General features: G+C 29.5%; 1 protein-coding gene across 5 annotated transcripts in view; it reads left to right on the top strand.

The window, feature by feature from the left end:
• LOC106785035 (GRAM domain-containing protein 3-like) overlaps positions 1–12,685 on the top strand; it is a 35,864-nt gene extending 23,179 nt beyond the window's left edge. For 4 of the 5 annotated variants that reach the window (XM_014745158.1, XM_014745160.1, XM_014745162.1 and 1 more), the window contains exons 4-8: positions 7,482–7,667; positions 9,623–9,776; positions 10,133–10,683; positions 11,126–11,393; positions 11,492–12,685. In XM_014745158.1, coding sequence (XP_014600644.1) covers positions 7,482–7,667; positions 9,623–9,776; positions 10,133–10,683; positions 11,126–11,393; positions 11,492–11,608 — 1,276 coding nt within the window. In that variant the 3' untranslated portion in view covers positions 11,609–12,685. The remainder of the gene's footprint in view (positions 1–7,481; positions 7,668–9,622; positions 9,777–10,132; positions 10,684–11,125; positions 11,394–11,491) is intronic. The other variant, XM_014745159.1, reaches the window with a different exon arrangement.
• Positions 12,686–14,218: the final 1,533 nt, after the last annotated feature.

The raw sequence follows: 14,218 nt of genomic DNA, 5'->3' as shown, positions 1-14,218 counted from the left end.
TTGTCTACTTGATCTTTAACTATCGAAGAACTACCGAGAAAAAAACGAAGCTATTTCTATCAAAACCAATAAAAATGACTGGTCTTTATATAAAATACGTAATAATAAAATATTTTTATATTTATTGTTTTATTAATTTTTTGCTAACAAAAATTCCATGTTATGGAATTATAATTACTATGTATATATAATGAAAAACTTTAATAACTATCATATAATAATACGAATAAGTATGAAATGAATATTTGGTAACAGAAATATATATTCAAATAAACTTCCATTAAAGTAAATATAAGAGAAGTATAATATAATAATATAATGATAATAATAAGTGTAATAGAAATATAAAAATAAAGTAATTATTAGATATAAAAAGTTAAGATTTCGATAGAAAAAGAAGCATGATATACATTTTGTTCCATAAATATGACAATTTCAAATTGTTTACTTTGTATGTTCCCTGTGTATACAAAATTTTAATAAAAGCTTTCAATTATGGTTTTATTAGGGTCAATATTTTTGCAAAAACTCGAAGAACTTTTAATTTCAAGTGCAAGCATATTGCTGTCAATTAGTAATGAAAATGCATTACTTACTTCACTTTCCATAATATTTTTTTTGGCATGTCTTGTAGAGCCTGCGGATATGTTTTTGATAATATTATGTAGTGATAATATTCCAACAGTAGTAGATTTTTCTTTTATGTTTTCCCCAACATGTTTCCTCTGTGACAATTTCATTTTGATGATCTTGTATACTTTCATTTTCATTTTCAAAACTTAGAAGCACACGAGTAGCACGTTTTCTTTAACATAAATTCAAAATATTTTCTAATTAACTTTTCGCAAAACTTCTGAACATTTCCTTTCAACTCTATTCTCACTGTAATGTTCAATTTCATTTTCTTTTAATGTACTTTCTTCGTGGTCATACAATTCACCATCCTCGATATCAGAACATTCCATTAGTATATTATTCAGTTTTCGTAATAGTTTAGAGGTTCGTTATTCGTTTCGTTATTTTTAGAGCTTGTAAAATATCGTTATATAAAAAAAAATCAAGTCCTATTCCAACGATTATGGTATACAGAATGATCGTGTGAAACGGTATCGATAACTATTTTACGTTATATCATAGTTATATTTTTGTCTTTGTGGTGATGCGAGTAAAACGTACGATAAAATTTGCTAATGAAACACGAATAAATTTATTTGCATACCTAATTAACGATTTCGAATTTAATAAACGGATTATAGGATACTTTTCCCTTTTGAGAAGTACCTGTTAAAATGACTGGTATTATATGTTATTAGTAGCTATGATATATAATTATTTTTATATTGAATAAATAAAATAAAAATAAAATTCATTATATTATATATCTGTTTAGTTGTTAAAAAAATGTAACATGAAGTAGGAATTTTAATATGAAAAATTGTCAAGCCAGTCATTTTGACACAGACGTGGTTAGTTCTAATGTTAATTATCGCTTTTTAATTCATTTTCTCTTTTTGACATTTATAGAGAAGATAATAAAATTACGTAGACGGATTAATTCGTCGATATTACGTCTAAAGTACTTTTCTTAATCATTTTTTTTCACCTTGAACACTTTCGATATTACTGACACCTACATACTTATATCGATCGGTTCGATAATTTTTTAAGTATTTCAAAAATGTATGAAACGATGGAATATATGTGTCATTTATTATGTATCAATCAGTCTCATCGATCATCTTCTTCTTACAATGTCATTCATTTTTTTTTCATTTGTCCTGTTCGTTATAAAAAGTTTTCTATGAATTATTTATTCGATTACGTTAAAGTAGTTTTATTAAATTGATAATATAGTTATTAATCTTTAATAGGGATGACAGTGAATTTAAACGTTTCCATTTTTATAGATCAATGATGATAAATATTTTTAAACGATAATTTAGAATCAAATAACAAATTTCATATTAATCAAATATGTATTTACAATTATTCGAACTGTATAATTTAAATAATGGAAACAATTTTGTAGACTTTATTTCTTAATAAATTGTCAATAGAGAGAGCAATGAAGGTACTATAATATATATAATTTATTGTTGTTAATAATTTAGAAAAAAGCTTGATTGAACATTTCTCTCACGTACTTGAAATGTTTGTCGCGAGTCATGGATTCGCATTCGTTGCTATACAATAAAAAGTTCATGTTACTTTTTCGAAAATTTCGATCAATGTTAGATTCGCACTTGAACTGTATAGGACTCGGACTTTGCGATCTCGTCATCATCACCGGAAATGAACGATAATGCTCGCTATTACGTTATGCGATACTCGTGAGTACATAGTTACTGCTCATTTCGCAGTGGATATAGGTGAAAAAGAAAATTCTATTTTACTATTTTTTTGTTTTTTTTTTTTGTGAAAAATCTATGCCATTTGATATCTAATCATAGCGAATATTAGTAAATTTGTAACGATTGTTCATTATTATTAACTTATGGGATTTTTTAACATGATTAAAAAATAAAAACGGTATCGAAAGAGAAAACAAACAAAAAAAAAGATCATTAATATGTTGAAATTGGCTATTTTTTGGGGGGGAGGTTACTTAAAATATGATAAGACATACGTGCAATCGATAGGGAAATCAACCAAAAACAATAACCCCAAATTATAATGATTATTTGATGCGAGTTTAAAAGTTAACACGCGAAAATATGTTACCGTGTAATTGTATACGCCGTCTATTTTAGTAGAACGCGCGTTAATATTTGAAAGGCAATTTCTCTCTAGAAAGGAAGACCAAATAAGATCAAATCGAATTGGATCAGATCACTGACCGAATACTAATAATGTTTACGAATTACAAAACACAATATAAATACAATTATAAAACAGGAAATACCGGTGTATATAATTTGAATAATTACATTCACAATTGCGTCCTCTCAACGATTAAGAATAATTATCCAATGAGAAGAAGAATTATGAAATTAAACCAGCTGTATATCGATATATCGAAACATACATCACGAATTTTTCGATTTATTCAAAGTACAAATATATACGACATTTGTTAATGTAAAAAAAAAAGAAAAGAAAAGGTAATAGAGTAGGAAAAGCAAGTTGTATGAAACAATACACTGGTCGCCAACGATAAGAGAGAGAGAGAGAGTAAATTTAAATTTAAAGTCGAACTATCGAAACGTTTACGAAAGTCGAATGCAAGTACGCGTTACTTGGAAATGCTCATTATTTCAAGTAAATACCTAAGCTTTGTAAAGAATTGCCCCAATAAATAATATTCTAATTTATTCTATTTTCAAGATTGTAAAACACTAATAAGTGTAGAAAATATTTGATAAAAATAATGTAACTCGTCAATGATTGTTAAAGTCACTCTCGATATTCAATACAATCGAAATATGTACGATTACAAAAGAGAACATCATCATTGACGAACTACCTACTTTATAACTATTTATACAAGCTGTATTTGGAGACGAACAGATAGATAGTATATTGAGATTAGACTGTGAGTGCATAATGTAGTAGTAGTCACTGGTTTTATTTTCTTTTTTTATTCTTCTTTTTGTCTTCTTAAAAGGAGACGACCGATCAATATCAGAATAAATTTGTTTGAGCAACTAAACGCTAAAGCGACGAGTATAGCTGTTAATTCGATTCTATCCCCATTGGATCATGATAATTCTTTTGGTGAAGAAATCTGAATAATATGTGAATTTTGTATTCGTTCTTTTTCTTATCGTTATAGTCAACGGATGCATAAGTATGGCTAATACGTTCTTCTCTTTTTTTCTGTTTTCTTTCCTTCCATCCCTTTTCTTCTTCTTCTTCTTCTTCTCCATAACGTTGTACAAACGTTGTATCCACGTGCATGCGTTAGACACGAAGCGTGAATTCTAAAAATAATGCATACGCTTAGCCAACCGCGTATTACCCATGCTTCGTACCGAGTTTAAACATTTTCTCGACTGTCTCGAATTATTTTCAAATTCTCGATTCATTTTCTTACGACTTCTTTTCTTTTCTTTTCTTTTCTATTCGAATAAAGAAATAATAATAATATATTTGCCGGTGTGTTAAACGTTTCTTAATTCATCTAAAACGATAAATCAAACTTTGTTTATCATTGTAACGTTGGCACGACGATAAATCAATGTAATATAATTTTATCGATATATTACTTAAATAAAAAATATATAAATTATGTATGAAAAGATATTATATAATACTTTACTTTTTGAATAATTCATTGTGATTATATAAAGGGGAATATTGTTCTAAGAAATCTCGAACGATTTTTAATCTTCCAAAAAAACGTCGAATACATGCGACAACTGCAAGCTTTTCAGGGATCATCGATAAATCGAATCTCTTTTGACCCAGTTCCTAATGTCAAACTAAAATACAAAAACAAAGATTAGTTAAAGTGAAAAGGAAAATTGCATTAGGGAAAAAATATTATAAATTGTGGATCCAAAAGGAACATATGTACATGTACAGTTGTAGCATATATATACACCCCTATTTATTTCTTCGATTATCTGTCCTCCATTCTTTGCGTCAATGCATTCTCTGTAAATATTATTATTACTATTAAAAGAAATTAAATGTAATTTTTTTCCTTGTAAAAAATGCCAGAATTAAATCATCTGTGTTAAGGTCAACAGAGTTTGACGTAATAAAACGACGATAGTTTCCGAGACCTATCTGTATTTGATTTATAAACATATTATCGAATGAAATCGTTTCGATAATTTGTTTTACAAAATATTTGAAAATGTAGAAATCTAATTCGAACTCGATAAATAATTTATCGTTTGTTGTTATAATCGATTTATTTAAAAAAATTTCAAATAGATATTTATTTTGCATTTAAAAGAGAGAGAGAGAGAGGGAGAGTTGCATTTAAAAATATTTGTTAACGTTTAAACGTAAAAATATAAATTGAGTTCTAAAGATATTCCAGTACAGTTTTTATAATCGATTTGTTTATTTTTTATTGTCATTGCTTGCATTCTTTCTATACATATATAGTATTTTGTATATACTATAGAGAATTCGAAAATTTCGCATGTGTTATTTTTTTTATATTTACATTTCATTCTTAAAATGGAAAAAATATGTATAGTTATGCAGGTTTAGTCAAGCGTTCACAAAGTAATTTAAAAAATCACTTACTCCTACGAGAAATTAATTTTTAGACAATTTTTTTTTTAATTAACATTGTAAAACTTTTATCCCTCATCATAATCAGTCAATATCAGTCACGGAAATGATATTACAATATGTTACGGTTATCAAAAATATTCATTTTTTATTTAGTTGCCACTTTTATCGAGTAAAAACTGTTCTGCATTTCTCATGACACAGATCGTTTCTATATTTTATTATAAAAATGTGGGCGGAAACAGTTTCGAATTACTTCGTGCTTTATCACCAATCATAAATATTCCATCAAAATAGTAACGATCGTATCTTTAGTTGTTTATCAACAATACTTAATTATATATGAAACAGAAAGAAAGAGTGATTACTTTTAAAAAAAAGAAAGAATAGATGTTATTTAAATAACATATTGTGTCTCCAACGTTTCACGAACACAGACTGAACGTGTCATGTAAGTTATTTTACGTAAAACGTGTAACGTATAGGTATATCTTTTATATATCCTGTATTGCATAAAAATTGATCAAATTTGTCGATATATGTCATATATAGAACATTACGTCATTCAATAATGTCCTTCGAAAGAAAGTCTAGGAAGAACACCTGACGTATCTTAATAATGTAAACGAAATGTTATGGACAGGGATGAAAAAAGAAAAAGTAGCAGAAAATAAGAAACGGAAGGAGAGAGGGGAAAAGAGAGATAGAGAAAAAGTAGACTTTCATTGAAACGATAGAGAAAAGCCAATTGATTTCTTAGAAATGCCCGTGACCGCCACGTGGTATAAGATAATCATAAATATAAGTAAATATATATGTACGTATATATATTCTATATACGTAGATATGTAATCATTACCACATTATAGGTGTGTCCAGTGATCTTAGATACTAAACTTCGATTGATCACGTTTTTTGATCGACTTAAACGATTTCGCAACTCTAATTTCATTCGATTTTGTTTTTATTTTTTGTTATTTTTTTTTTTTTTTTTTTTTTTTACTACCACCTTTCGAATTACATATTACTTTCTCTGTGTTTGTTTATGTATGTGTGTGTGGGTGAAATATAATTAGAGAATAGGTTTTCTTTCCTATATATTTTCACAAAATATGCTGAGAACCTACAATACTTTGACAACTTGGAAAGGGAGTTAANGTGTCCAGTGATCTTAGATACTAAACTTCGATTGATCACGTTTTTTGATCGACTTAAACGATTTCGCAACTCTAATTTCATTCGATTTTGTTTTTTTTTTTTTTTTTTTTTTTTTTTTTTTTTTTTACACGAAAGTAAAATAACTATTTATAATTGAATTTCACTGCTAATAAAAATAATACGATGAAATATAATTAGAGAATAGGTTTTCTTTCCTATATATTTTCACAAAATATGCTGAGAACCTACAATACTTTGACAACTTGGAAAGGGAGTTAACGAAAGTGCGTGAATTAATAATTGAAAAGGTCGAAAGGTCAGAGCTAAGGCGGTGGTAGTTATTTTTCTTTTTTTTTTTCCTCTCTACGTATGATATAGATCGAGAAACTACGTATGTCGAAATCGAGTCAGTCTTATATCCCGGCTGGTCCGAGGAAGGCTGAGTGAGCTGAAACAACTCGTCTCCTTTTAATTTTATTACAATTATTTTCATTAAAATTATTTTCTATCTTATATTTAATAACAATCATTGAAAAATGAGTTTCATTTTTATTGCACGTTTGGCATTGAAAACTTTGGGAGCGAGAGTTCGTTCGTCTAAAAGAATGATCTTTAAAAAGTGCCGATACGAACGTGGTTTCTATTAATTTAAATGATATTTCTCGATATTATAATATATTAATTGAGAAATGTCATCTTGATTTAATGTTTAGATTAATAATTAGATCTCGCGTCGATTGTTGGAATTTGACAATCATCGTTTGAGACGAGAATAATTTTAAATAGGAGAATTCGAATCTGTTTTTTTTTGTCTTTTTTTCTTTTTTACATAGATATCATATTTTCATCAAACGAATTTGATTAATTGAGAAATAAAATCGACATGATGGAGTTCGAAACTCGTGCTTTGATCGATCTTTGCCTATCTTCTGGTACAATAACGAGAGCAAGGTAAAATTTAAATCGTGTATTATTTTTCTTTTTTAAAATGAAATTTCGAAAATTTCGCAAACGGTTATCTCTCTCGGTATTTATTTACATTGTTAGAAAGATTTATTAATATTTTTTTAAAAGATTTTTTAATTAACGTTAATCGAACGATAATAATATAATTAATTAAATTTGATGATTAGGTCTGCGGGGTCCATAGGAGCACGTTCGGCACCAAGTACACCATTACAAACAACAACGCCTGGAGTACCGCAAACGAGTCAACAATCAATCGGTGGTGGTGCTTCTCAGCTTACTGTTGTTGCTAATACTCAAATTTCCCAACCACCAAGAAGTCCGAGTCATGCAGCATTGAGATGTAACGATAGGTAAGATAAACGTTTAAAACATTTTCTAAGAAAACTCATCGAACTCTCATCGTTCTTCAAAATGATTATCGATCGCGATCGATAAAGATCTAGAAAGATATAATGCGATAACGAGACACCTGTGTGTTCTTATGAAAGCGTAGTATAGCTGTTTTTATTGACACAGCTGTCGGAAGTTGATAGGAAAAAAAAGTGATCTTTACGATCATATATATATAAATCATTCTCATCCAGTAATACACAATAAAATGTAATAGTTATCAGAGTTTTCCGATTTATTCCTCTAAATCGGTTTATAATAATAAAAGATAGATAGATTTTCCAGATAACTTTATTTTTTCTTCATCAACTAGAATAATAGTATTGATACTAGATCTTACTTCCGTTAGTTAATAAATAGAAATCTTCGTTCTCGTTTATTAATCATTTGTTCGAAAACATTTTTATCATCGCTACAAAATAAAATCTATATCTGTCTACTTTTTTACGCGGTTGAAATTTTTTGTTCGTTTCGTTTATAACGATATCAATCGAGCGTTGATCTAGTTAGATAAAAGTTAGGTCTTCCACCTGCAACTCTCTCGATAAGCTTCGCAGATCTCACTTTAATCGTGACCACAGTGTCTTATCGAAAATCGTGTGCAGACCCAACGCAGAAACACGCGTTATTAGCATTTTATTAACTTACGATGCTATAAATGTTGCGGATTGGGGCCCGTGCCGAAGTGGAAGTTCTATTTAAAGTAGCTTTATAACACATTAAGTGTGTATTATTTGTGTACTCGCGTGTTTGTGCATATTTTTGTGTTTATTTTCTTCTTGTCTCTTTCCTTTAACGTAATCGGAAGAGATACGATTGAAAAAAAAAAAGGAAACGTTTTACCAATCGACCTGATTGCTCTTTCGTTTCGATTAATCGAATCAAATTCGAAACAACAAGATGCAAGGAATCAAATTCGACGTTTGGAGCAATGATTTGTGGGGTGCTACTGTCAGAACGAAAACTTCGAGGCGTAATTCAGTGGCGAGCACTATCAACAGTGGCTTAAACGAGTTAAATATACTTTCATTTTCTTCTATCTTTTTCATTCTTTTTTATATTATATATATAAGTATACGTAAAAAAGTTTTTTTATATAAAAAAAAGGTCGAAGTACAAAATTTATTAATAATTGAAGAGTATGTTTCTACGGAAGCATCATTGAGAGTGCTTGTATTATAGTACTGCCTATTGAATCTATGTGCACTATAACAGGGTATGTCATTTTAAGCGTCTCAATTGAGCACGATGAAATATTAATGGAAAGGTACACTATAGGTGCTCATTAAATTTGTATTGATATTCTTAACCACTTTTATTAAACCTAAAATATCGATTTCCATTTAAAGAAAATTTGTTGTCTTTCGTATCTCGCATCTTATACAAAAATAACTCTAATAAATATTAGATTTTCTTTTAAATCTGTAAAACTTTTAATTGAAACATTTTGTTGTAAAATCAATAGAATCGATTTACGAGAAAATGTTCAAATTCTCTTATAGTCGTGGTATTAAATAAATTTATTTACATTAACAAATACCGTGATATTTACATATCCATTGTTTTACAAGGTACGGATCATGATCGAAATCAGAATATAATTTATTGTGGAAAATACCTACATGATTCTACATATTTTCGTTGTTAAAATATACAACATCAAGATAAAGATTGGATCGATAATGTTTGATTACGAAGCTATCGACGTATACTTCCATTGTATAGTCTTTCTTGTATCTCTGTAAAGAACCTTGAAAAAGATTATTTTATTTGGGAATCACAAAAGGAATGTTAAAAAAATTAAATTGTTGTATATGCACCTTATATACAATATACTGAATTCTTTCAGTTAAATGAAACAATTATTTTGTTGTTTTTCTTTTTTTTTTTACAATGTTTCTCTTTATCATTTCAGTCAGCTTTCAAAGCCATTGAGCAGGAGTACTCCATCGATGGCAGCCGGTGGAACTGTTCAAACTCCAGCGAAGATCAGTAGATCTTCATCTAGATCCTCGCCATCGTCCACCAGCAGTGCTAGACAGAAAAAGTTTCATCGGCATTTTACTCAGGTAATTAACGAAATAAAGATATCATTCTCTAATGGGACAAAACAAAAGAATATGAGTTAAATTTGACTAAAAACAGGATAAAAAAGTAAGCAAATGCATTGAAGTATGATGTGGTCGATTTGATGTGAAATACCCCATATATATTCCAATTCTGATAGAATACGAAACATATATCATCAATTTTCACTTCTAAAATGTAATATATTGAGGTATCTCTTTAAAAAAAAAAAAGAAAAATAATTCTGACTTATATTGTTTTTGTTTGCCCAGCAAAAAAAAAAAGATGGATAATCATTATTATCATTAAAATTTAATTAGACTAAGCAAAAGGACAGTTTGTCAGAGCTAATATTTAGTCTTCAAAATTTCGACATCAGGTAGCCGCAGATGAACGTGTATTAAACTACTACAGTTGTGCGCTGGTGGGCGATATCCTACTTCAAGGTCATCTTTACATAACACCGAATTACTTTGCCTTTTATAGCAACGTTTTCGGTTATGTTACAAAATTGTTGATACCGACAACATCGGTATTAAAAATCAGTAAAGAGAAAACAGCTAAGATCATTCCAAATGCGGTCGCAATAGCGACGGAAGATGAGAGACACGTATTCTGTTCTTTACTCTCGAGAGATTCGACCTTCAAGCTGATGAAACAGGTTTGGGACGAGGCATTATTACCGAGGACTTCACCGGATGTTTTACCTCTTCCCGATGAGGTTAAGTTATTACCACCGGATGCGTTGCTGGTCGACGATTCGGAAGTTAATCCTGAAGAGGATGATTCGAGTATGTCAGAAAGTGGTACCGATCAAACTGCTTCAAGACCACCAACCGTTTGTACGGATACCGATGGCTTATCAGCTACTGTTCCTAGACCAAGTCATACTCCTGTTCCTGGTACAAGGTTGGTAATCTTCTTTACACGTCTATCTCTCTTCTTTTACACATACACTAGACTAATTTACTTTAAAACTAATTCTAAGTACTTCTCGCGGATATTGGATTGTATAGGATAGGTCAAAAGGAATCGTTAATCAATTTATTATTCTCAATAAAATTATTCTTTTCTTTGAATAATTTTTCTAAACCAAGTCAGACTTGTTGTAATTTTACGATCCAAAGGAAAAATAATAATCTTAAAGAGTACGGTAAAAGAGTGTAAATGATTTATTATATAATATCACCTAGAAAGGAGTTTTTAACTTATTTTATAGAACATAAAGTAGGACACGAATATTAGAAAATTAGTGAGATTATTTGGCATCGTTTAACATGCCACATTCCTTGTTGTTGTTTTTTCTTGTTTATTTTTTGCTTTCTAAATCATTTCTTCTTTCTTATTTTAGAATGGATTCAGTGACACCATCGATACCAATCTCACCAGACAAATCTCGTTCCTTTGGCACATTGTTTGTTGGTGGATTGAAGCCTGGTACAGTCATTGCTGTATTGGTTGTGGTTCTAGCAGCTTTGTATATTTCGGCAGCCATGATGATGTTCCGCATTGATAGATTGCATACGGCATATCTGAATCATCCTCTTGTCTCGCCGGAACATTTTACGCACGATCGACTTTTGCATTATCTTAATTCAAATCTCGATCAGATAGCTAAGGTAAATTTGAACATTTCAACTTATAATTAGTTTCATTTATGTTTCTCTCTCTCTCTCTGTGAAAGTGTGTTTTTACTTAATGCGTTTTCATTTTCTAGGTCCGGCAAAGTTTACAAACGTTGTCACAACAATTTGTAGCAATGAGCCAAGCTGGTGAAACAGGATCAGCAGCTGTTTCCGGAGGCCCGATAGAACCTGAAGATGCGCCGAGTTAGCCCCCGGAGTGGTGGATAAATAATAATATCATTAAACCAAATAATAATAATAATACGAGTATCCGTCGCCTTGCTAGCGTATGAAACGTGTCTCTTAATCTGATGCAAGACAATTATGGCGATCACCACATCATTAATGACGATAAAATATTATCGTTTAGCACCCCATCACGATTAGAACTTCCAACAACAAGAAACAAGAAAAAAGAAAAAGAAAATGAAAAAAAAAAGAAAAAGAAAGCGCGGGGATTGTGACACTCGTAGGCAGCTCAGTCATGAAAAAGGAGAAGAGTTAATTTTACGCTTTTAAGATGATCATCTTCTCTCTTTATATATATATTTTTTCTCTCTCCCACAATATCAACCCCCTCCCCTTCTAGCCTCATCATTACCACGAGAGTCCACCACGCCTTTTATTTTTTTTTCCGCATTTGCGTTTTTCTATTGTTCGTCGTTACTCGTAGATGGTTTCATTAAATGAATTAGAAAAATTGTTATTAATAGGGATGAAGATAGAGAAAGACGATTTTTTTAATGAAAATTGAAATGAATTGAAGGATGAGCGAAGAAATTATGAGTATGGAAGTAAAGGTTGCTTTTTAACAGCGAACGAAAAAAGTAATTTTGTTCGAAACTAGTCACGCGTAACCAAGGCTCCCTGGTGCGAAATAAAATACATGAACAAGAAGAAACAAAATATAAGTATATATATACATATATACTATGCATACATATGTATAGAACAATTATGTACATGCACTTATACAAAAAAAAATGTACACACACACGCATACACATATAGTACATGTATATTGATAAAAAAGAAAAACAAGTATGTATACATAAAGATAGAATTAATTGCATATTTCGCGATTACTTATGTCTGTAATTTATATAATTTGACAACTGGTCGAGCATTAACGTTGTTTATTTTCTTTTTAATTTTGTGATACCGAGATAAGTGTGCTCGACAAACACCAGTAATAGAATTTATAACACATTTTTGCCAAAAATAATGCCATAATTCTATGAATTACCCGTAGCACACTACAATAGCTTCTAAAAGTTGTTTTGATATTCTAAAAAAAGGAAAGGAAAAAAAAGCAAAATTAAGAAGGAAAATGGAACGATGATGAAACGGGTTCATGAAGATTTTTCATAACCAATCGAATTTGAATATTGTTAAGAAAAAGAATAAAAATGAAAAAAAAAGAAAATAATAATGATAAAAGGAAAGTAACTATGTAGTAGTTGCCGTATTCGCGTGCATACGAACGTTCCTATTATTATTATTATTAATATTATTATTATATTATCGTTATTATTATTATTATCATTATCCATGGAAGTTTTTCTTATTTTTAATGTTTTTGTTATATTTTATTTTTATGGAAAAACCGAAAGACACATAAAAAAAGTGCTCGCGAAATATATAATGTTTTGCATACCGAGAAAACATAATATGTACTCGATCTATCGCGTTCGTTGTGTTTTTTTTTGCTTTCAATGTTTGGGATATGAAAGGGATGTTTCAAAATAGTGTTATGTTATTAATTATATTTCCAATGGGGAAAATAATTTTTAAACAAAATTGATAATAATATGTGGTACGAGAAGAAGAAAAAGAAGAGGAAAAAAAAGAAAAAGAAGAAAAAGAAGAAAATGATGATGATGACGATGACGATGATGATGATGATGATGATGATGATGATGATGATGATGATGATGATGATGATGATGATGATGATGATGATGATGATGATGATGATGATGATAAAGATGATAAGATAGGAGATTGACTGTGATAATAGGATCGAGGACGCATCTCGTTGAATGCACGACCGCGTTTTCATAACTTATAAATTTCGTTCTTCTTTTTGTTCTTTTTTTGTTCCGTTTTTTTTTTATCATCCCCGTAATTGCGTCCTACGGGTTTTAATTAAAAAAAGGAAATGAATATTTGTAGTGATAATAATATTCATTATACCAATAAAAATGATTGTTAAAAATGTTTCGTAAAATTGAAAAATAAAAAAGGAAAGGAGGAAAAGAAAGAAAGAAATAATTAAATAAATAAAAAACGTGGTCGTATTTTCCTCGAGCACAACGTGGGATCTAACAAAGAAAAGTGCAGTTATAATAATTATTATATTATTAGCTATGTATGTATATTTATAAAATCTTATATATATATATTATATATGTATAGGCGAAAAAATTAAGAAATTCCTTTATATATTGAGTTTCGTGTATGTATTTGCATATGTATAATTATTTGTTAATTATTTCATATAATTATTCAGGCGTTCCAAATTTAGGATTAATGATTGTTATAATGGTGATCGATAATCTTTCGTTAGATTTCGGGTAATCCTCGTTTTATTGTTTTATTTTTAATGTTAGAATTTGCCGAATGCCTGTCTTAAGTTATCTATTTATTTATTACAAATGTTCAAACAAGGCGTGAAAAATAACATTCATAGCCGAACGACGTAGAAGCGAAAGATTTCTTGAACTTATTTTAAAATTCCTTTTTTGTTTTTTTTTTTTTTTTTTTTTTTTTTTTTTTTTTTTTTTTTTTTTTTGTTTGACCGACGTCGTTGAGGTCCC

This window comes from Polistes canadensis, unplaced genomic scaffold (assembly GCF_001313835.1).
Source record: "Polistes canadensis isolate GaletaPanama2010 unplaced genomic scaffold, ASM131383v1 scaffold_44, whole genome shotgun sequence".
NCBI lineage: Eukaryota > Metazoa > Arthropoda > Insecta > Hymenoptera > Vespidae > Polistes > Polistes canadensis.
This window is presented reverse-complemented; position numbering and strand designations above follow the sequence as displayed.